We start from the raw sequence: 21,876 nt of genomic DNA on the forward strand, positions 1-21,876 counted from the left end.
AAGTACTACATAGTGATGTTTTTAATTTGGCCAGCTTTATCCCTTTTTAGATTTGGCATTTATATCGCCATTAAATATGTTTGATTGGAAAAACAATCAGGTTTTCTTCTCAGCAGAAACACAAGGCACTAGCTCTGCACAGGAGCAGCAAGAGAAAAAAAGGCTCTCTAATAGCAGCAATCTTGCTTTGGCCCTTCTTTCAGCTTTACAAAGAGAAGCTCAGATCAGCTTCTCAGGTGTTACCTCTCTCTTCCTGAGCCTTTTTTTTTAGTGCTATTTTCTACTGTAAGGCTAAGAAGTATCCCTGGCAAAGAAGAGATTTTTTCCATGTCAATGCAGACTGACATTTTGAAAGGTCATTCCCCATTTGGGTGACATTTCAATCCTCCACTCATTGTAATAAACTAAATAAAAAGATGTAAACTTGGAAATGTAGAGTCTGTACTAAAAAAAAAAATAAAATAAAATCAGGTCCAACGTGAACTCCTGTGCGATACTACTCCCTACCTCGTTTGCAATATCCTATCTTCTCCACAGAATTTCAAAGGCCAGTAGACATACTAGCTTCACTGGGAGACCTATCCCATTTTATTTTGCATTTGCAAAGAACTGGGAACTCACATACAATCTGATACCATATTTCAAGTGGGATGCTAATTGCCACATGGCAAGAGCTTGTAGGAAAGTGCATGGCAAAAAGATATAGCTCTTCCTACCCCCAGAGGGTGGGAAACCACCCCCAAGATGCCATCTGAGGAGAGCAACCTCTTTTGGTTATACTGGCCCAAGACTGTCATCTCTGCTGCCAAATACAGGACCAATAACTTGTTTTTAACAGCGTTTTTCACACAAAGCTATTGAGTCCTGCTAGTGTTGGCTGTTCTAAAATGGCTGAAGAGAAACGCCAAATTAATCTCAATCAGTGAATTACAGCTTTATGAGCATCCCAGCACTCTGTGGTTTCAAGCTGTTCATGCAGCTTAGTACCCACAACTCTCAAAGCCACAGCTCAGCAAGTGTAAGGCAAGTTAAGGCACACTCCACGCTCATGCTGCCTTCTCTGTCAAGGGGGCCAGGAGCGTATACCATGGTTTTAGAAAGCTTCTCACATGGGTTCAGAAGAAACAGCGGAGAAGCAAAAGAGCAGTGCCTCAGACAGCTGAAACCTGAAGGTCCCAGGACAGGATGGAGTGTAATGAAGCTCAATGGCATCTTTGTGGTATCCTCTCACAGGATGAAGGCGTGTTTTGTTCTCCTCACCACACCAGCATGAAAGAGCACATTGTCCTGCAAACAGCACAAGTATTGAAGCTTGGTTTCCTAAGGATGCAGCCGTGTGTGTGCTTATGCAGTGCTTTGATATCTAAAAAGAGGCAAATCCAGGTGAAGATTTATCCACGGCTAAACCACTCCTGGCAGCAATTCCCCACCTGGATCTCTGGAGGCCCATCTTGGCTGAGAATGCTCCTCAACCATCTCCATTACGGGAGGGCATTAGTAGTCCTCTCTCCACTAGCTGATCACTTATTTCCACAACATTTAGAAACCCTTTATCCTTGAGGGATTCAAGAGTTATGGCTGAACATCTCCCCGTGTATTCCTTGAACAGAATTGAAGGGTAGTCTGGAAGAGTAGCTCGAGTTGGTGCAAGCACATTCACTCTCTCAGCATTGAGGACTGTCTATGCTCAGAGGAGATGTCAAATACATGTAGTTTATTTTCATATAATTCATCTGGATTGTAATTCCCATCTGTTTCTTGTCACATCGTTCTTCACTGCGTTAAAAGGCTCTATTGAACAGCTTTTTCTGTCTGTAAAAGTAGGCGTCCATTCTCAAAGCAAGATGTACGTGCAGTCCTTATTTTTCTGAATCCTTGGTTTTCCGTCCCCTTTGTTACTTGCAAGGTGACCCAGCTGCACAGCACACTTAACCAGAGCACAAGTCTTAAGTTTCAATCTGGCCTGGTATAAAGCTGTAAAAAAAGGCTTTGGGTTCTCCTTTTCTTGTTTTTAATAGAATAGGCATGGCATTTCTAAGAAATGGTTATGCTTATATTTCAGGGCAAAGTCCTGTGAAAAGTGAAGTAGAAAGCACCTTCTCAAGCAGTGTAATTCGTGTATTAACCACAGTAAAATAAGTAGCTCTTCCACATGACTTTTCCTTTTATTTTTAATACGTTTTCAATTACGTCTGCTTTTTACCCATGCAGCACACAGCAGAGAAGATAAGGAGACATCTGTGCTGGCTGTTAGGCAAATAAAAAATAATTACCAAAGCTAGTTTTGATTTAGCCATGTTACATTTGGATCACGGTACTTTGGCCTATGTTTTACTGCAAAAAATGATTTTAAGCCTTGACTAGAATTATCCCTCTCTTATCTGCCCACAGCCAAACACCTAAATCTATATTTAAGCACCTTCAATCTAGTCTAGTCTGGTTTTGAGGACATGGAGCATGTACCATTCCCTCTGCTGTTCAAGGAAGCCGTACAGGCTCCGTTTCCCTGAAAATTATACTTCTTATTTAGGCGATTAAACCCGGAGAATGGCTTATGCAATCACATTTGCCAGGATCAAACTGCTGTGTCACTCTTTTGTGGTGAACAGCCCTTCTTTACAGGGAAAAGAAAAAAAAAAAAAGTGCTGTTTCTTTCAGGAAACCTTATGATTCATGTGTAGCATGGTGTAGGTGGTGTGAATTAAAATTGTTGGTATGGATGTTTGTGAATGCCAGGGTGAAACTTGCTTTTCCTATAACCAGCCCCATGAGGACTTCTCACACCTTCACAAGGTGCCAGTCCGCTGCCCAACGGGACAGAGGTCCTGAACTGACTCTATTTAATAGGAAGCCAACGTAACATGGGATCTGGAAAATTTGTGGTCTGCTGGACACCAGCAAATCAAATTTGCTGAAAACAAGGAGAAAAATGTTTGTCTCTGCTCTACAAGACAATCATTAGAAGGTTACTGCATACCCCCAAGCTCCCCATCTGCCCCAGGCTGTACATCTGTGCACTGCACGGTGGCTTTTGAGACACACACGGCCTGATGCCCGAAGGGAAATAGGGCTGCCAGATGAAAAGGGAAGGGAGATATCAAGCAAATTACAGTGTCTGCAAGCTTGCAACACTGAAGGCGTATTAGACACTCGGGAAGGGCTTACGTGGCCACTCAGGTCTGGTCTGTCACCTCTCTCCTTGCAGACCTTTTGGAGGCGGACGATGAAGTGACCAGTTTGTTAATAAAATAAATAAAATAGCAAAGACACGGTGACTAAAATAAAGACACAGTGACTAGAAATACCCTGGAAACTCACGTTGTCACCTCCCCAGCAGCACCGGGCTGGCAGTACTCCTGGCTTCATGCCGCACGCTGTGCTTTTCATCCTCTGCAACTCCTCGCCTTGCTGCCAGACCCAGCAAGAAGTCTTTGCAAAGATCCCTTTTACAAATCCTTCCATCCATTTCCTAGGCTGTGCAGCCTGGGGGAGCACGGGGAAGCACAAGCCACGTGCTATCCCTTATGCCAGTCCCTTGGTCAGCTGCTGGAGACAGAGACCCTGCGAACATCTCAGCTCTTATTCCCTCCAGCACATGTAAGCATGGAGAATCCCGGCACTGCTGGGAAGCTGCAAGATGAGTAAGAGCCAAGGGGCGAAGACCACGAGTGCAGTGCTGGTCCTGGCCTCCAGCCCAGGATGCCTGCAGTGAGTTGTCCTGAGACTGCCAGCTCCTACATACACTCACCTGACAGCCACGACAGCAAAACGCTGCCCTCACTCTGTCGTTAGGGCATAGCCCAAAGCAATTGGCAACTGGCCCGGTGGATTTAAAATATTAAATGGCAAAAGATGGGTCTGTGGCAATATGGCTATTCCCAGGTGGGACAGCTTCATTAAAGGTAGTAATAAAATAGCTTTTGGAGGGTTACCCATATGGCAGTGAAGCTTCTTCTTCTAACACAGGCTGAGTAATCATATATGTTGAGGAGTCAGGGATCCTCTGCCCTCCAGACCATGCTTCCTTCTTTTTTATTTATTTTTTTCCTTCAGCCACCTCTACAGGAAGAGACTCTCTCATGCAGGAGACCTCATTTGCTGTTGCTATGATGTTCTACATCAGCGCAGACGTGCAGTAGTCCCCCACGCACCGCTGGCATTTCAGCTGTGACTCAGGGTCTCTTTTCAGCGGGGAGCTGAATGCCACACTCCGGCTTCAAGGTTTTCGCGACACTTGTGAGTCATTTGTCCTTCCCTGACCCGCATGAGGGAATCCAGCTGACCAGGCTGTGCTAACAAAGCCATCAGCTGCCAGAAGGGAAAAACTGCACGCATTCAAGAGAGAGACTCTTGCCCCTAGCTGTGGAACTCTCTGCTGGAATCAGCATCTCTCCCTCCTCCAAGAAAGCAATCCAAGAACGGATCTCGTGTCATTAACCCTCCCTACCCCTTTCTAATTCCCAGTGGCTTCATGGTTACCTCCCAGTGTGGACAGATTTTTAACCCCTTGAAACAACAGCTTCTCCTCAGCTCCTTTTTCTCTCTTCCCAAGTCCTCTCTTACAGACTACAAGCTTTTGCCAAGAGAGGAAAAGTACCTCAGGACCAGATCACGTCATGGTTGTTATGACCATTCACCCTAGGACCTTCCAGCCTCTGGCTGGAGATGCCACTGTGTCCAGCAACCCCCTACCACCACCCCATTTCCCAACCCCACTGGAGTGGTGGCCAATTCTTCCCTTCTTATGGCTCAGGAACCGCATACCTGTGGAAGACGCAGTGAGCCAAACTCACTGCTGTGCATTACTGGAAAAATACCTTCAGGTGGTATGCTGATAAAAAAAAACTGCAAGGAGATGATGCAGACCAGGAACATGAGCCTACACCAGCCACTTTCTGAGATGCAGGCTGTGGGAAAACACCAAGAGCTGAAATTTTCTGCATGATCAGTGAAAAACAGTGGCCAGATCCACTATAGAGATGTTCAAATACTTAAGAACTTTCCTCAGTCCTTTCTCCACAGACCCCTCATGGCATTTACAGAACGCACTAAGGCTCTGCTGCTGGTGGCTGAGCCCCAAACCACTATTCAGCAGCCAGTTACAGAGTTTTCTCCATCATGCACAACTTTTTGCAAAGCTGCCAGTTGCTGAGGTCTTGATGTGGCTCTGAGCTTCATCAGTGCTGCAAGTCCTGGGGGAAATCCACTCTTCGAGTTATCCTGGGTGCTGTTTCATGATGTCATATCTCAGAGGAATTAGGGAAGAGTGAAGCACACGAGGCTTGTTCATGTTTCTTTAATTAGTAACAGAACAAAAACGTTTGGACTTTCAATTATTATTTTACAGTGAAAATATTGCAATGATTTATCGGGTCGTTTCGTGTCCATTTTGCTTCGTTTTATTTCCATGTAAAAATATACATCTGGTACACAAGATTAAAAAAAATAGATTTTCACAACAAAATAAGTGCTCTGAGCACTAAAAATGCATTTGTGCACTTTAGTGTTGGCTTAAATATTTACATTTTCTAGCCACATCCCCTTCCTCCCCCCCAAATGGGCAAATGTTATAAATATCAGCTGGGTCTGGTGTACAAAACTTTCCCAGAAAAAGGCCAGGAAAGACAAACATAAAAACGCCGTGGCTCAGACAATTTAACTCCCTCAAAATTGTAAAAAAAAAAAATAATAATAAAATAAAATTAAAATTAAAAAAAAAAGACTTCAACTCTTGTCAAAAGAAAATGTCACAGGGAATGGGACACTAGTTAACAGGCACTGCAAGCAGAAGGGGAAGAAGTTTTGGGATGTGATGCCTTTCAGGGGAACAGGGGCACAGACCAGGTAGCAATGGTATGCCTTCTTTTTTGGGCTAGAGAAACTCTGATCAGAAAGGCTTAAGGGGAACCGATCTTGCATTTTTGGACAATCAGGGTAGACAAGATGTCTCTTAAAGTCCTTCCCCACCTGTTTTTCTATGCTATAATGTTGGACGATGGAAAGAAATCAATTTCTCTAGCCTGCACCTGCTGCTTTGAGCCAAGACAACATGTCAGGAAACACTGTTTGTTTTCTGGCAAGCTTATTTCCCTCTCTTTGTATCACAGTTTCTGAGTTTAGAAAACACTTGTGTGGACTGCGTGATCACAATGGAAAGTCGCCAATTCACTTCCTTTTGTCCTGGGGCCACCTTGCTATTAGTCATGAAGTCCCTGCTGCCAAGCGTGAAAAGTTCCTGGGGAAAAAAAAAAAAAAAGGAAAAAAAAAATAAAAAAGGTCCCTTTGGTAAAGCATGGATTAGGTCAGAAGGAGAGACATTCACAGCTCATGATTAAAAACAGGACATTGGCAGCTAACCTCGTGAAGTCAGCTGGGATCAAACCTCAGCAGCTTTGCAGAGCTGACCTCAGATGTTACGACAAACCCGCCGCATCTGGGCAAGGCCACAGGCATGATTCAGCCAAGGTCATACCTGCTTGCAGGGCAGGTATCGCTAACAAAGCGTTTGAAGATAATGTAGCTGAGGACAAAACAAGAGGCAAGTTAGCTGAGGAAATGTTATCACACATGGGATTGGTTTTTAGAGACCAGAGTGTGTATCAGTCAACCCAGCTCGCCCCGTTCGCCAGAAGTCAGTGGCTTTCTAAGACAGTAGCCATGTGATAGACTGGGATCTGTTAAAATTTTAAAAATATGTATGCTCAGAGATGTTTAGCAAGCTTGGGATCCAGCTCTGGCCTGAAGAGGCTCTTCCGCAGCGTTCATAGTTCAGTTGAGACTCCCAGGGCAGGTCCTCAGGAGGGGTTCCCCAGCACTCTTGTCCCGTCAGGTGCCGAGTGAGCTGGCTGAGTGCGCCCGCCGACATCACCTCAGTGGCAAATCCGTTCTGTCATTTCCTTCTGCATTGGAAGGGAAAAGAAAAGACAGAACCAGTAAGTGCAGAGACAGCTGACACCGTAGTGCCACATGGGGCAGCCTGGCAGGTAGCCTGCTGCTGGCTCCAAGGTAGCAGGCCGAGCAGGCGGTGCTGCTCCCAGAGCCTCAGGACGCAGAGCTCTCGCTCCAGGAGGTGCCAGCAGCTCACCGAAGGACCTGTGGCCTTGGCAAGGGATCCCACACTGTTGTGCAAATGAACTCTAACAGCAGAGGGACACGGGAAGCCTTCAGTGCTGGTTGCTTCATGTCCCTCTCAGGGGGTCTAGTGCTTTGTGGGACCCCTAAGGCACAGAAGCAGGGCTCCCCGGTTTCATCAGCTCCTCTGTCAGCCACTCGGGCCCAAGCGTCCATAGCCAGAGTCCCCTCCTCTCACTGTCACCGCTCTTGTCGCTTGCCAAATGCTTCACCTTCAAATCCTAGGCCTGAGCCATCAGCGCTGGACACAGGGAGGGACAAGATTACAAGAGCAAGCTCTGTTTAGGTTCATAAATGGGGATTTTAGCCAGGATGGAATCATACAGTGCTGGCTGCATTGGGAAGGTGCCCACCTTTCAGCTGGTGGAAAGCCATAGTTACTCTCACCTGAAGGAGCTCGACTTAGTCCACTGAGTGGGAGCGGCAAAGAGAGAGCTTTTCTGCAGCCATCACCCCTGGAAATCCCCAGCACCCTGCCTTGGCACGTGAGCAGCTGGGGCTCTGCCAGTGCTGCTGCCCGGTGCCGTGACCTGACGCCTCTTCCCCCAAGTGCACAGCTCCCCTCAGCCCCCATTTCTGCACTTGGCCTTTGCTAAGAGTGAATCACTGCCTGTCACCAGTTCTGCCTTTGCAAAAGATCTCTCTTATCTCGTTTTTGGCTCCTGCAATTCGCTGCTATGAAATCACTTCCTAAAGAAGTTTGACAAAAGTTTGATTGAGACAGCAAAGGGAAATTCAGGCAGAGGCAGTCTTTGAAACCAAGAACCCCTTCATCCCATAATCTCTGTATTTTTTTTTGAGCTACTTGGGCCGAACTGGACATTCTCTGGCTGATGAGATGCTGATTTTTCTTTCCTCACCATCCTAAATCTCCAAACTGGGGCTTCCCCAGAATAAAGCCCACATCTGGGCAGCTCCAGCCATAGTACAGCACTCAGACCTGCTGTCCTGCTCCCGCCAAGTCCCCATGTGCTTGGTGGCCCTCCACAGCCACGCACAGGGAACAGGACTCTCCTCTCCCATGCGATTTGTGTGGGCTAACTGGCCAGCTAAGTGCAAGGTGAGATCAGTTCTCCGGGCTCATGAGGCAGTCAGGAGGGACTCAGCCTCTCGAGGATGGTTCATCTCATCCCAAATGAGAGATGATCAGCTTTCTGCAACCTTTGAGGACTTGCAAAAACAAGATCCTACACTCTTAACTTATAATGAAGGCAGATGCAACGCGCTGTCTGTCCTCACCTGTGTGTCAAACCAGCTGAAGAGTTCTTCAAGACTGAAAAACACCCAGGGGCAGGGCAACAGCCATGGTACAGCCCAGTGAGGAGAGGAGCAAAGCAAGCCACTGACTGCCTGATATTGTGTCTTGGGGGGAAGGAATCGTTACAGAAGCCTGATCTTGTCCCCTTTGGTCTCCTGGTGTTTTCTGGCTGTCCAAGTGCAGCAGTAAGTGCAGCTTTCCCTGCGTGCAGCAGAGAGAAGTGTCCTAACCCACTCAGAGTTTGGGACCAATGCCCAGTTACAGCCTCGCTGGGGTAACAGGGTGATCAGAATGGCTTTCAATCCTCAAAAGTTGCCCTAAGCTGCAGGAACTTGTCTCCCTGTCCCAAACACAGCACTGCATCCAGGGCACAGCCACCCTCTGGCTGCAGGTCACTCGCTCACACCTACAGCCAGGCATCGCCCGGGGAAAGGAGGTGCCTGAGCCTCCCGCAGGGCTTGGATACCAGCAGTGCAAACCAGGCAATGGGCACACCAAGAAACAAGACAGACCAGAGAGAAACACACCTCATTTCCTTGTACTTTAACCCTGGTTGCATCACGCTGGAAAATCTATTCATCTTCAATTCATCCAGACCCATAAATGATCCCGTGCTGCATGAGTCAGTGGCATTGAAAGGCTATTTAGCGATGTCAGCCTCTGCTTTGGCTATTAGTGCTAATTATTTACGTTAGCCAGCATCAGCCAAAGGAGATGACACCATCATGGGCTGTGTTTTGATGCTAACGAGGTTTGTCATGAGGGGTGCTGGGGAGGAAGAAGGACATGGGATGCAGTGACACTGGGCTCCCTATTAATTCTTCTCCCCATCACAACACATCATCTCTAGGTCAGACCACACATGACTTTGCCTGTGACACCTTTGCTTGTGTTACAAAACTATGCACATTTTCTGGTTTATGTGCCAGGCCTGTCTTGCTCTTCCTCTGGTGCCCCCAGCCCTGCTTTTTCCAAGGTCTCTGCCTGGCTAATTGCTTCCCAGGGGAGGCTGCAGCAGATCCTGGAGCTCCAGCAAGGCCTCTCTCATTTGGCTTGGATAGCTGCTGTCTGGAGCTGTGTGCCCTGCTGGGGCTCGCCTTCCTCCAGCCTCCTTGTAATTCGCACTTGGAGCTGAAGCAAGGACCTTAGACCATAATAGGAACACTCAAGCCTGGAGAGGAGATCTGGGCTCAGATCTGACCCTAGAAAGCCACAAGCACACAAGTGCCTGGCAACACTTGGTGTGCAAATTTCGTTAGAGCTGCCAAGATTTCAGAGGGACACCCTGTTGTGGTGCAGAGACAAAAACCGTGGGTGTGCATCTGGGTGGCTGAAAGAGCCCACAGAGGGTGACTGCAGGGGGGCAGAGCCCAGCCCCACCTGGGGCATCCTTACCAAAGGCTCCAGCTCCCGATGGTCGACCAGGCTGAACTCCCTGATGAAGTAGTAAAAGTGCTTGTAGCAGGTGTTGACGTGAGCCTCGGCACCCATGTTGATGATGCTGTCAAAGTGATGGATGTAGACGTGGACGAAGACACGGAAGAGGCGGGTGAGGATCTTAGTGCAAACCTGCTGGAACTGCTTGGGGAAGGGGACACCTGCAAAGCAGAAGCACATTGGAAAACATTTGACTATTTCTGGAAAAAAATGAAAATAAAACCCCACCACCACCAGGAAAACAAAACAAAACAACAGCCAGAGTGTAAATGTTGCTGCTGTGCTTAACAGGGAGCCATGGGTGAAAGACTCCCTTGGCTAATGCCAAGGTGACAGCTCCAGCGGGGCACTGTGCCATCCAGCTTTCTCCCTTGCCCAATTTCCTCATCGCCCAAGCAGCAATTTTCTGCAATTCTGGCAATCTGGGGAGTTTCCCTTTGAGAGAAAATTTCTCATCCAGTGTAGGAGGCCACATCTTTCCCTGTCTGGATCCCTCTGTCCTGCCCTTTCCATACAAACCTGAGCAGACCCAGCGCAGCACAAATGTCTTTACCCAAGTCTACGACAGAACAAAACCTGTCTCAGCAGGACGGAAACCTTCCCTGCTCCTCAGAACCGAAACCACGGGTTGTGCTACCTTTCTTCCTCCACACGCCCTCAAACATCACTTCTGATGCATCCACAGAAACAGGTGGGGTTCCAGATTTCCTCCTGAGCCATGTTTCAAACAATTGTGTCACTAAATCAGGAACAGAGATGCCTGGCTTGGCAATCCTTGCGTAGTCATGCCATTGTGCCTGTATGATGCTCCCTACTGAAATGTCCTCCCAGGTTGTTCAGGAACTGGGCCCACCACACTTTACTCTATGCTTTTAGCTTTGTCCTGCACAAGGACACAATTTGTTACTCTACATTTCCACCCTTGCCTAAACACACTACTATCACAGTGAAAATCTCAGAGGTATAACAGGGTCCGTGTCAGCAAGCAAATCTCTAAAGGAAGCCTGGCTTTTGAAACCCCTGCAAATATTTTTTTTGGATGGTGGAAAATGAAACAATTATGATTTGTTTTCCTAACGGTTCTTCCTCTCCCCTGAGCAATTCAATGCAAATCTGCAACAAGAAAATTAAATCCTCCCTTCCCGCAGCTGTACCTACCTCCTCCCCGAGCTTCTTACTAATACAGCACTTAACCTCTTAAAAATCTTCCCAAATAATCTCCGCTCAACTGTGGCCAGCTCACGCATGATGCTGCGGAAAGCATCAGCAAATCTCTCGGCTAAAAAAAAAAAAAAAAAAAACACAATAAAAATGGTAATTTGAGTCTTCCTCATCAGCCCCGCTAGGCAATTAACTTGTTTTTTTCCCACTGGCTCCTGGCAGTTTTGTTTGCCAGCAGCAGTGCCGTGCCCCTCTTCTCGTGGGGATCTGCTTCTGCCCTCACCCCCTGACCGTGGAGCTCTCCCTGCCTGCTGTGTGCTGAGGCAGGGAGCATGGAGCAGACCTCTGGGCTTCCCTGCCGTCAGGAAGGGCATTGTGCTTTAGCAAAGGCTTCACTGGAGCTTTTTGCACTGAGTGAGAATTTGCTAAGCAAATAAAAGCCCTAATCACCCAGATAGGGGCAGGGACAAGCCATTAGGGTGGCCCCTGCGGAGCACCTTTGAGGAACCAGTCGAGAAATATTTCTTTTAATAAAGAAAAATCCATCAGAGCGAGTCATTTCGGATGAACGCAGGTTCCCAGAAGCCAGCTGGGAAACACAGACTGTTCTGAACAGAACGGGCTCAGACTGCCAGGGCTGATGGCATCTGGTCCTGATACTGCTGTTGGGAGGATCCACCTCCAGAGCTGCCAGGTGGCTTTCCTCTGCCTTTGTCCTGAGGTTAGCCAGGAACTCTCTTGTCCTATAAACCAGCTGCCAGCAACATCTTCGTGCACAGGCTGGAGAGCTGGAGGGGCAGACACATCCAGCTCCAACCTGGGTTCTCCAAAAGCATCTCTTGCATCAGGGAACAGAGATTTAGCACAAAGCTTGTGGCTGACAGCCACTGTGGGAGCTGCTGAGCTATCACACTCCGAATGATGCCTGCAGAGAGAGCATCGGGCTGCCAAGAGCTCGAGGTACCCTTCTGGGCTACCCCACCACTGTGGCTTCCCATGAACCCAGCAGCACCATCAGCTCCCGCGCCCTGAAGCTGGGCTGCTCTTCCTTGTGTCCATCACAAGGTGTCAGTGTCAGGCTGTCCTCTCCGGGCACCGCCAGGCTGCCGTGCTGGCTGGCTGTCACCCATGGACTTCAGTGGGTCACCTCGTCGTGACACCACCACCTGCTACGGTCCTTTGGGCCCAGGGATTTTGAGGGTCGGGTTCTGGCTCCTTCTCCCCGCATCTCTCCGCTTGCAGAAATGGCCCTAGCAGGACCCGAGCGGGGAAACGGAGAGCATCAGACGTGCTGGAAGGCAGGGCAAGGGCTGTAAACGCAGCAGCAGGTACGATTTCATCGCTGCCAGCAGCGTGACTCACCGCCCTGACACGAATCAGCAGCTTCAGTTATTCCTGGATGTTTTCCTTGAAACCCCACGATGTGATTTAATGCTCCGAGGAGTCTGTTTTCCACCCTCTGCGCCGATTGCTTCAAAACATAAGGAAGCCGTGTGGGACCGTGAGGAAAAGGAAATGAGGATGAGAGGCAACGAAGCGCCTGCGCTTACAGGAAGGGAAGGCGGACGGGTCTTGGACCCTTCCTGCCATCTCTCCCTTCCTCAGCCCTTGTGCACCAGCCAATTCCATTTTTTCATGATGAATCAGTAATGTGAAACTATTTTGCTTCTTGGCAGTCGTATTTTTTCCTCTCCAAGAGCAGTAATTCAGTGAACGACGTGATGAATTATCGTCGTTAATATTATTGCTAAAAATCCATTTTGGCCGCTGGATGGTTCGGTGATTCATCTTTTCCTAAAAATACGTCTTTAAAGCTCCTTTGAAACTAACAGCACGGTGGCAGCTGCAAGCTGCTGTGGCATTAATTCGGGAAGAAAGAAGGGAGAAAATAAAAGGCAAATTGTGTAAAAAATAGCTAGCTGAGAAAAATGCAACAATTAGCCGAATTCTGAACATTTTTCTCCTGTTGTTACGGGGAGAAAGGATGGGATAATTATGCATCAAGTTTTCTCTGCTTTTTGTCATTGTTTTGGGAATACGCTTGCATGGCAGGGTTGGGCTTGGGAGAGCTTTCCAAGAACAGCCCCAGAGCCTCCTGCAAGTGATGCTCCTGGCAGCCACGGGCAGAGCTGGCAGAGAGCGCGGGTGCTGCCGCCGCTGCTTTTGGTCCAAGCCTCACGTCCACGCTGCTTTAAAAACGGAGACGTCTCGGCACACGGGGCAGTGTGGGCATGGGACAGGTGGCCCTGCAAACCCTAAAAGTTTGGGTTTTCACCATGGGCAGGTTCTCGGTGAACATGAGATGTGATTTCCCCAGCTATCAGCAGGCACCATGGGGCAGGGAGATGACCAGAAGGAGCCGATATTTTCCCAGTGGTAACTCGCTCATGAAGAAATCTACTGACATAGCTTTACCAGCTGGTAAAAATAAGCCTGTAGAATCACTTATTCTAATCCCTGCATAGGAACAATGCTTATTCTGCATTTAATTTTTTTTTTTATTTTTTTTTTCAGGCCAGCTATGTTGATTGGGAGAACGGAAACAGAGCGCTAAGCGCATGTTAACTGATCCGGGTGGGCTGGGAGAGCTGGAGGTGATTTATGGCAGCCAGGCTCACCCCAGCCAGGAAACTGTCTCATCGTGGCAGACAGGTTTCCTTCCAGAGGGAGGATTTATACAGCAAAGCCTTTCAGTGGGACTGAGCCCTGTGGGTAGACTTCCCTGTGGACAGGGAAGATGCAGCATCTCCTCCACCCTCACCATCTCCTTTATCTTCTAGCTGAGCCTCCAAGCCCAGGACGAAGGAGCCCCCCAGTCAGAGGAGCCTCTCCCCTAGCTGCAAGCAGAGCCCGTGCAGCCGGGTCAGACCGGGCGCCCCATCCCACAAGGCTGAAATTAAGATTTTGGCAAGCCAAGCCTCCGTGTGCTGCCTCTCTCCTGCTTGCACAGAGCTGTCACCCCTCCAAGCCTCATAGCCCAGAGGGGCAGAGGCTTTCCCCAAAAAAGCAGCAGCACGTGCCTAGATGCTCCAGCACAGCCAAACGGGGCTGTGAGAATTAGTGGCAGCCAGAAATCCCACACAGACCATTTTCTTCGATGTTTCCAAGGCTTTTTCAGCATGTTAATAAAAATCCTAAGAACAACTGCAGTGGTTTCATCCAGCTCTGTCGGCTGTGCTGCTTGGGGAAACAGACTTGCAAAGCCCTGCATTTCGCCCTAAGATCCCTAAAGCTTCCTTTCCATTCAAGTGGCTTTGGATTTTTTTCTGGAAAGCAACCTCTCCCGGGCAGCAACTGAGACTCTGGCAGCCAGGTCTGGTGCAAATGACCCAGGGAAAGAAGAGATCCCGTGGGACAGAGCAGAACAGAAAAGTTCAGTGGGAAGGGACCTACAAAGACCATCGCGTCCAACTGCCTGACCACTTCAGAGCTAACCAAAAGCTGAAGCATGTTATTAAAGACATTATCCAAGTGCCTCTTGAACACTGGCAGGGCGAGAGCTTATTTATAGACCTTTTCTGCTCCATGAAGATGGCAGGAAACAACCAGAGCAGCCCCTCAGCAAATGGAAGAGGTGGTAGATGTCTTTCACCAGCACCCAGCAGCCAGCACACCAGCTCCAGCCCCTGCACATCTCCCCAAATGAGAAAGCAGCTCAGCAGCAGAGCCAATATCAGCTGCCAAACACAGCAGGTCAGCAGCAGAGGGGTTATTTCGCATGCTGCTTTTGCCTTTGGCAGCCGCTGCAAGCTCTTAAGGCCAAACTTTTTGCAAGGTTGCATCATATGCAGGGGGTGAGCAGCTGGAAAGGCTGGATCCCCGGTCAGGCCTCTGCTCTGGAGACGCCTTAGCTAAACAGCACGATGAGATGTATCGTCAGGGCTGGGATGAATTAGCAGGGGTGGAAAGGAGCTGAGAAGTGACGCAGCAAGGCAGGACAAAGGCCAGACCTTGGGAGCGTGAACCTGCTTAGAAAAGTAGAAAGAACTGGAGCTGGTCCATCAAGACAGAACGGACAAGATGGTGAGGGGGTGGGCTGACCACCTCCAAACAGTGTTGCAGCTCAGCTCCTCGAGGATGGGTGAGCAGACATCCTACCAGCCCTCATTTCTCAGAATCACAGCATAGATGGAAAAAACGAAAGCACAGAAGAGAATATTTTTTCCTGCAAACAGAATGAGGAACCCCAATCTCTTGGGATTGCTAAATTCAGCACCACCCGGAGGTTTGCAGTGATGGCTTGGGAACCCGCACTGGTTACAAGCAGAGCCCTGCTGTGAGGAACCACGGCCCACTCACCTATCCTGGTGGGGAAGATGTCCTCGTTGTTGATGAGCATCTCGATCCAGTCCATCAGCATGCACATGTACTGCGGGGCCGACAGCTTGGTCGGCTTCTTGTACTTGCTATCGTCCTGCCAGCGGTACTCGTACTTGAGCCCGCCCGACATGATGGGGCAGCTCCTCTCGGTGCAGTACTCCGACATGGTGCCGTAGATGAGGTTGATGCGGTTGAAGAAGTCCACCACGTGCACGGCGATCCAGTCATTGATGCTCTCGCCGGGAGGCAGCTGCACCACCGTCCTCAGGTCCAGCCCGGATTTGAGGGAGGCCTGGGCTTTCTTGTAGAGCTCGAAGCGCTGGGTGCCGGGCTCGAACTTCTTGCGGGGCCGAAACGTTTTGTCTTTGTTGAAGACTTGCTTGAGACACAGTGCCATCATGGGCTGGGCCGGCCAGGGTGAGGGCAGCGGAGTCAAAGCCACGGATCTTCAGGGATGGAGGTTTCTGGGAGGAGAAGGACACGGATTTTGGTTATGCACAGAGCTGTGTGCGTGCGCCTCGCAGGGACGAGCTAGCGCCGGGATGCTGCTGGCCCCACAACGGCAGCAGTGAGGAGCCAGCCAGCCTCTTATCTCCAGGCCTTTATCTGTAAATATTGCCATCAAACAAAAAAATGTGATATCAGTGGTGTTCACCAACCCCAGCAGCCCCAACCTGGCGTCTTTTATCCCCTCCTGGCAAAGGAGACGTGCCTCTTTCCCAGGGATTTCGCAGCTCCCAAAAATAGCTGCGAGCCAGCCCTGTGGACAACGCTGCGACCGCAGCTGGCTGCTGGTTCACACAGCCCCAGAGCCCGGCTCAACGGGAAGAGGGGGGATTTTTGTTGTTGTTCAGCCCCGTGTGTTTGTTCGGAAGAACAAAACCCGCATCCGAAGAAGGGAAACAAACAGCAGCCGAGCGCGCCGGTGCCAGGATGCGGCTGTGCCGGCGCACAATGCGCACGGGAGCTGGGGCTCCCACAGCTCCCCACGCTTCTCCAGCCTCGCAGCACCCCGGGGACAGGGGACGAGGTCTGGAAGTCACCACTCTGAGCTCATCCCTTCCTGCCGGCCTGGGGTGGCCAGCACGGAGCAGGTCTGCAGCGTTTCCCTTTTTTCCTTCCTGAAGCTCCGCTGGAAATCCCGCCTGCTCCGGAGTGTCCTGGACGGGCTGAGAAGCACTCGTGGGTCTGCCTGGAGTTCCCTGTGCGCCTCATCAGGGTTGTTAACAGGAGGCCCCAGCGTGCCAAATGTTTTGCTGGGGCTTGGGGAGGAAAAAAAATCCCCAGACGGCCTCCCCCAGAGAGGAGGAGGTGGGGAAAGAGTTAAAAATATCAATCTGTTCACGGAAAGGGGAAGTGACTTACCCAGAGTCACGAGCAGGAGGGAATGGTGGCCAAGCAAGGCTTGGGTGCACATTCAGCGTTAAAAAGACATCTTTTAGCCAAAAGCTTGCTGTGTAAACTCAATGTTTTGTAAACTCAGTCCCGAGCCACAGTCAAATCCTATTTAACCCAGCAGAGATCAGCCATCTGTCTGGCAAGGGAAGCCCTGTGCTCCCCCAGAGCCCACCCCAGGGGCATCCCTGGGTGCAGGATCTGCCCTGAGGGGGTTTCTACACCGCAGCCACACAGCAGCAAGGGGAAAGCCCTGCTGTGGGAGCCACCAGTGCTGCGGAGGCTGGTGGGGACGAGCCGCAGCCTTTCCCACACATACAGCAATGCTTTGTCACCATCACAGAGTTTGTGGCACGCTGGCACCACGCCCTGCCATACCCTGCTGTACCCAGCCCCAAAACTTGTGTTTTTAGGTGATTTTTGCCCCATGCCATAATGCAATGGCTTAATACTACAGTGTCTGCAGGTGATTTTCCCCCACACAGGCCCCATGCCCAATTAAAAAAAAAAACAAAACAGGGCAAGAACCCTGCTCAGCACTTGGTGGAGGTTTTCCTGCATCTTTTGGGGATGGGCAGCAATGAGGGAGCACCACGCGCCGCTGCCCAAGCGCTGGGAGCAGCCCCCTCCCGAGCTCGCAGGCAGCCGGGCACAGCTGGGTAACGCGGGCGGGTTTGCTCTCGGGGTCCCTGCCAGCACCGCTACTGAATTACCGAGTCACTCAAAGGCCTCGTGAATCCTTACCGGAATCGGGGAGAAAACTTCTTCTCCAGAAATCCGATTTAACACAAAGCCAACAGCACATCCTGGGATTTACGACTGAAAGGAGCGGGGAGAGGCACCGGGCCAAGAGCCGGCTTCTTTCCCAACCTCACTCCAAGGCTTCCCCTGCTCGGCGGGCAGGAAAAGACGTGAGAGGCACAGGGAAGGAGCAGCGGGGAGGCCAGGGCCGGGGCTTTAAACACCCAGTGCAGCCCTTCAGTGGGGACACTGGGCAAAAAAGCAGCCTGTTGGAAGCGGCCCCGGCCTCGGGCTGCTTGCAGGACCAGCTTTTCCCACTCCCTGCCTTCAACCTAGAGCAGCGGAGCGCGAGGCAGCGCTAACGGGATGCCCATTTGGGGAGATCCTAAAGCCGTGCCCCAGCAGGCTGAGGCAGCAACGTGACGGTGCACGTCCCGCTGCCGTCGGTGCCCAGGGGGCCTGGCGTGGTGCCGGGCAGCCCCCAGTTCCCACGTGCGAAATCAAAGCTTGCCCCCGGGCTCTCCAGGCACGGCTGCCCTGCGATTCCCACAGCAGGGCGGTGCCGGCACCCCGCATGTCCCATCCTGAATCACCTGCAAATCCTCCAGAGCGAGATGTTCGGGGTTTCGGTGGTGGTCCCATGCCCCCCATATCCTCACTGCTGTGTGCTCACATCCTCGGTGCCTGCCCCATCCACCTGCCCGAAATGGCCTCGTTTTTTGCAGGGGTTGGTTTAACACCCAGTGAAACCCTTCCGCTGCTCCAAAGGCTGCTGGTTTCAGCTGTGCCCCTGATTTTACCAGATCAGGAGAGAAACTTGTAGGGTTTAGTGAAAGCCAAGTCGGTGCAGGGTGAAGCTGCAGGGGTGCGGTGGGGCTGCAGCAGGCTGGGACGTGCAAAATCCTGGTTTCCTAGAGGGCTGGCAGGGCCAGGGGAGAAAGGAAATGAACTGGATGGGGGGAAACAAGCTCAGGGTCAGGATCAGCCCTTAGTTTCGGATTTGGGGAGGATACTTTTCCTTTTTTTTTTCCTTTAAATCACTTGAAAACCACAGAAGAGCACTGCCAGACAAAGGCTTTGTTTTAAATTAAGAACAACACCGAACGGGCTGTTTAGAAACTGGCAAAACAAAAGGGGGAAAAAAAGGCAAAACAGAAGGGAGGGGAGCTTCCTCTGCCCACCGCAAACAATCCCGTGCTCCCAGCAAGGCCACCAGTGCAGGCCGGCATCTCTGACCCCAAACCAGCTCGAATCCCAAAACCAGCAGGGGCTGACAGATGAGGACTGGGCTCTGGTGGGGACAGTGCCACGCTCCCTGCCTCGGTTTCCCCGCTTTCAAAGCTCATCTCCCTCCTCTCCCTTTATATTTAGGGCTGTAAAGTCAATGACTTGGCTTCGGGGAGGGGGAAAGCTCTTTGCGAGTGCCCCCAGGACGTAGCAGTGCTTATTTCTGACCGGGGTCGGGAATAACAAGGGGGAGGAAGGTGCCGGCAGCGGCACCTCCAGCTGGCAGCGGGCCTGGTGCCTGCGCCAGCCCTGGACGCGACCCCAGACGCTGACACACACACACAGGCATCCGAAACCGCCCGGCAGCAGCCTCCGCGAGGCCCTGAGCCCACCGAGCCCCACGTAGCGGGGCTCCCATGAAACCTGCTGGCTCCACGTGTCCCCCCTCTGCTTCCCCTGGTGGATTTTGGCCTTAGGCCGCTCCGTCAGGGCAAAAATTCCCCTCCTGCTACTGTCCTGCATGGCGGGGCCGGCGCTAGCCCAGACACCAGCCTGAGCCCCCAGATGGCCTCCAGACGGCCGGCCTGACCAGCTGCCTGCTGGCAAAGGGGCTCGGATGTGTTTTTTGCTGCTCATGGCTGTGTTATGGTCTGCATCCCGACCCCACAGCTCCCCACGAGCACCAGAGAAGCCCTGTTGCAAAGCTCAACCTGTCCTGGAGCACCTGCAGCTGGGGTTTCTTCGTGGGGAACTTGGAGGTGCACCAAAAAGGCCCCGAAGGCTGAGCTGCCTCCCCTAAGCATCCCTATCAGCAGCTCAGACCCTGTCCCATCAGGGGCTGTGGGCAGGCAGTGCTCCCCAAGGAGGTTTTGCAGCTCTCCCCATGGCCACGTCTGGTTTTAAAGGAGGGGCAGTGCCGGAGGAAGGTGCTGGGGGCACGGCCTCGGGCCTCTGGCCCCGCTCCCTCTCCCCGGGCTTCCTGCTGGAGCCAAGCCCCAGCTGGGCCGTCCGTGAGAAATGGGGTTATTGGCTGCCGATCCCAAATATAACCCAAACGCTGGAAAATTCCAGGAGACGAGCCAAGACAAGATGCCGGGAAGGGGATCGAGGGCCAGCACGCCAGACAGCAGGGCTGTGGAGAGCCGGGGGCTGGAGGCAGGGTCCCACCAGCCCCAAACGCCAGGCACAGCTCCTGGTGCTGCCGAGCCCTGTGAGAGGCACGAGCATCATTTAGGGCAGTCCCCAGCAACTATTTTTGAAGGCCCCAGCTCCCAAAGGCAGCGGGGCTCTGCTCTCTGTGCCGGTACTTCCCTCAGCTCTGCTGACACTCGGAAATCCCCACTTGGTGAAAACCAACGTGGTTTCCAGGAACAGAACCACTCACATCTCTGCTCACCCCCAGACCAGCCTCGCTGTCCCCTCTGTGTCCCCGACCCCAGAAAACCAAGCCCCATCTCTCTGTGCTGCAGGTGGCACATCCAGCTCGCTTTGGGGTGATGCTGTTTGGGGGTACCTCACTCCTGGGGCTGGGATTTTGCTGCAGCCACCAGTGACTTGCTCGGAGCCCTGCAGACAGTCTCCCTGTGGCACCCAGGGAGATCAGTCCCATGGGGTGATCCCCCCACCATCACAGCCACAATCCCAAACGCCAGGAACTCTGGCGGGACACACGCCAGTGGCTGGAAGCACATCCTCACCGCTCGCCCTCCCCAGCTCCCCCTGCCCTCCCCTGGACACGGACAAAGCCACCTCCTGAACTGTCCCCACCAGGCTGTGGGGTGTCCACCTGCACCGTGGGCTCCCCCCATGCCCCACACACCCCCAGGCTCCCCAGCCCAGCACCATCCCACACCCCAGGCACAGGACCCCTCGGTTTTCACACACTCACAGCCCAGCTGAGACACCGGCAGCGTGGGGAAGAGTCTCCGCAGGCTCCCGTGTCCCAGCCGGGTAGGGGGGGCTCGTTTCTCCCCAGGGTTTGCCCTCCCTGCCTTGGAAACACCCCAGGAACATCCTTGGGGGTGTGGGGGACACAGCACCGGGATGTTGGTGCTGCTCCTCTCCCCAGCCCAGCACTCACCTCATCCCCGGCACGCCCAGCCGCCAGCACACGATCCCGCTGTGCTTGCTGCTCTCTTGCTAGGGAAAAAAAAATAATAATAAAGAATAATAAAAAATAATTAAATAACCCGATTCAAAACAAAAGCCCAGCACCCGCCGGGATGCCCCACGGCGGGAGGAGCGGCCGCACGCCGACCTTGGCCGGGCTCTCGTCGCAGAAAGCGGGGCCGAGGGTTTTTGTGCCGCCGCTGATGTCACATCCTGACCCTGCCGAGCCGCAGCTGTCCCCGGGCCCCGCGGCCCCCCCGGCTCCACCAGCAGCTCCCACTCATGCACACACAGCCACACGCACGTCTGGGCAAATGCAGGCGCATCCCTCCCCGCTTTGCACCCCAAAAATCCGCCAAAGGGGGAAAGCGCCGGGACGAGCTGGGCGCCTCCCAAGGAAAAAAAAAAAAAAAAAAAAAAGAGAGAGAAGAAAGAAGCAGCAGAACAAAAGCCAAGAAAGCCTTCGGCTTCAGACAGGACTTACTTTTGTTAGTCTGAGAGGTGGGGAGAGTTATGAAGTGTGTTGAGATGTTTCAGTGCCGCTCGAGCCAGCGCGGTGGGCACGGCAGGAGCGGCGTGGGACGGTTTGGCACGGCCAGGGCTGCGGGAGGAGCACCGCTGGCTTCAGCTCCGGCTGCCTGAACAGGGATATAAAACACCTAGCACAGGTCCGGCGTGAAGCCGGCAGGTGTTTGAGGGGGACAGGAGGCAGCTGAGCGGTGCTGGTGTCCCAGCTCCCCGTCCCCTATCCCCTCCTCCTCCCCGGGGAGCAGCGCTGGGTCCCCACTGAGATGCAGGTGCTTCCAAGTTGTATTTTCAATTACATTTTCAACGTACTACAGCAATTGGTTTGTTTGTTTGCTTTTTTTTATTTTTTATTTTACTTTTTTTTTTTTTTTTTTGGGGGGGGAGTGGCACTAATAGGGTTTCTCCCCGCTCTGGGATGCTCCTGCTGATGCTGCTGCCATAAGATGGGAGGATCCTGGTGCTGTGAATGTTTGCATGAAGGGAGAGGGTGTAGGATGGGGGCTTTGCCTGTTGCTCCTGAGGATTTAGCTTTTTTTTTTTTTTTTTTGTTTGTTTTTTTCCCCATTCAG

The 21,876-nt window shown here is 51.8% G+C and overlaps 1 protein-coding gene across 3 annotated transcripts; it reads right to left on the reverse strand.

Moving 5' to 3' along the window:
• Window positions 1-5,280: 5,280 nt before the first annotated feature.
• On the reverse strand, window positions 5,281-21,513 carry MOB3C (MOB kinase activator 3C). Of its 3 annotated transcripts, XM_084528068.1 has the most exons (5): window positions 21,264-21,513; window positions 20,751-20,809; window positions 15,287-15,771; window positions 9,785-9,987; window positions 5,281-6,899 (listed from the first exon to the last, which is right to left on the reverse strand). In XM_084528068.1, exons 3-5 carry the CDS (start codon window positions 15,705-15,707, stop codon window positions 6,870-6,872), a joined length of 654 nt encoding a protein of 217 aa, XP_084384194.1. In that variant the 5' UTR covers window positions 15,708-15,771; window positions 20,751-20,809; window positions 21,264-21,513; the 3' UTR covers window positions 5,281-6,869. The 3 variants fall into 3 exon arrangements, with proteins under 3 accessions (XP_084384194.1, XP_084384195.1, XP_084384196.1); XM_084528069.1 differs by lacking the exons at window positions 20,751-20,809; window positions 21,264-21,513 and adding an exon at window positions 18,037-18,850; XM_084528070.1 differs by lacking the exons at window positions 5,281-6,899; window positions 21,264-21,513 and adding an exon at window positions 10,985-11,105 and having other exon boundaries at window positions 9,818-9,987; window positions 20,751-20,976.
• Window positions 21,514-21,876: the final 363 nt, after the last annotated feature.

This window comes from Aythya ferina (genome assembly GCF_964211825.1).
Source record: "Aythya ferina genome assembly, chromosome: 8".
Lineage (NCBI taxonomy): Eukaryota > Metazoa > Chordata > Aves > Anseriformes > Anatidae > Aythya > Aythya ferina.

Bases quoted from the DNA above. Each gene is read 5' to 3' on its own strand.
- MOB3C (XM_084528068.1), bottom strand. From the start codon at position 15,707: ATGATGGCACTGTGTCTCAAGCAAGTCTTCAACAAAGACAAAACGTTT. The intron at 9,988-15,286 runs GTGAGTGGGCCG...TCTGCTTTGCAG, and splicing joins CATCTTCCCCACCAGGATAG to GTGTCCCCTTCCCCAAGCAG. The intron at 6,900-9,784 runs GTAAGGATGCCC...CTTCCAATGCAG, and splicing joins ATCGGGAGCTGGAGCCTTTG to AAGGAAATGACAGAACGGAT.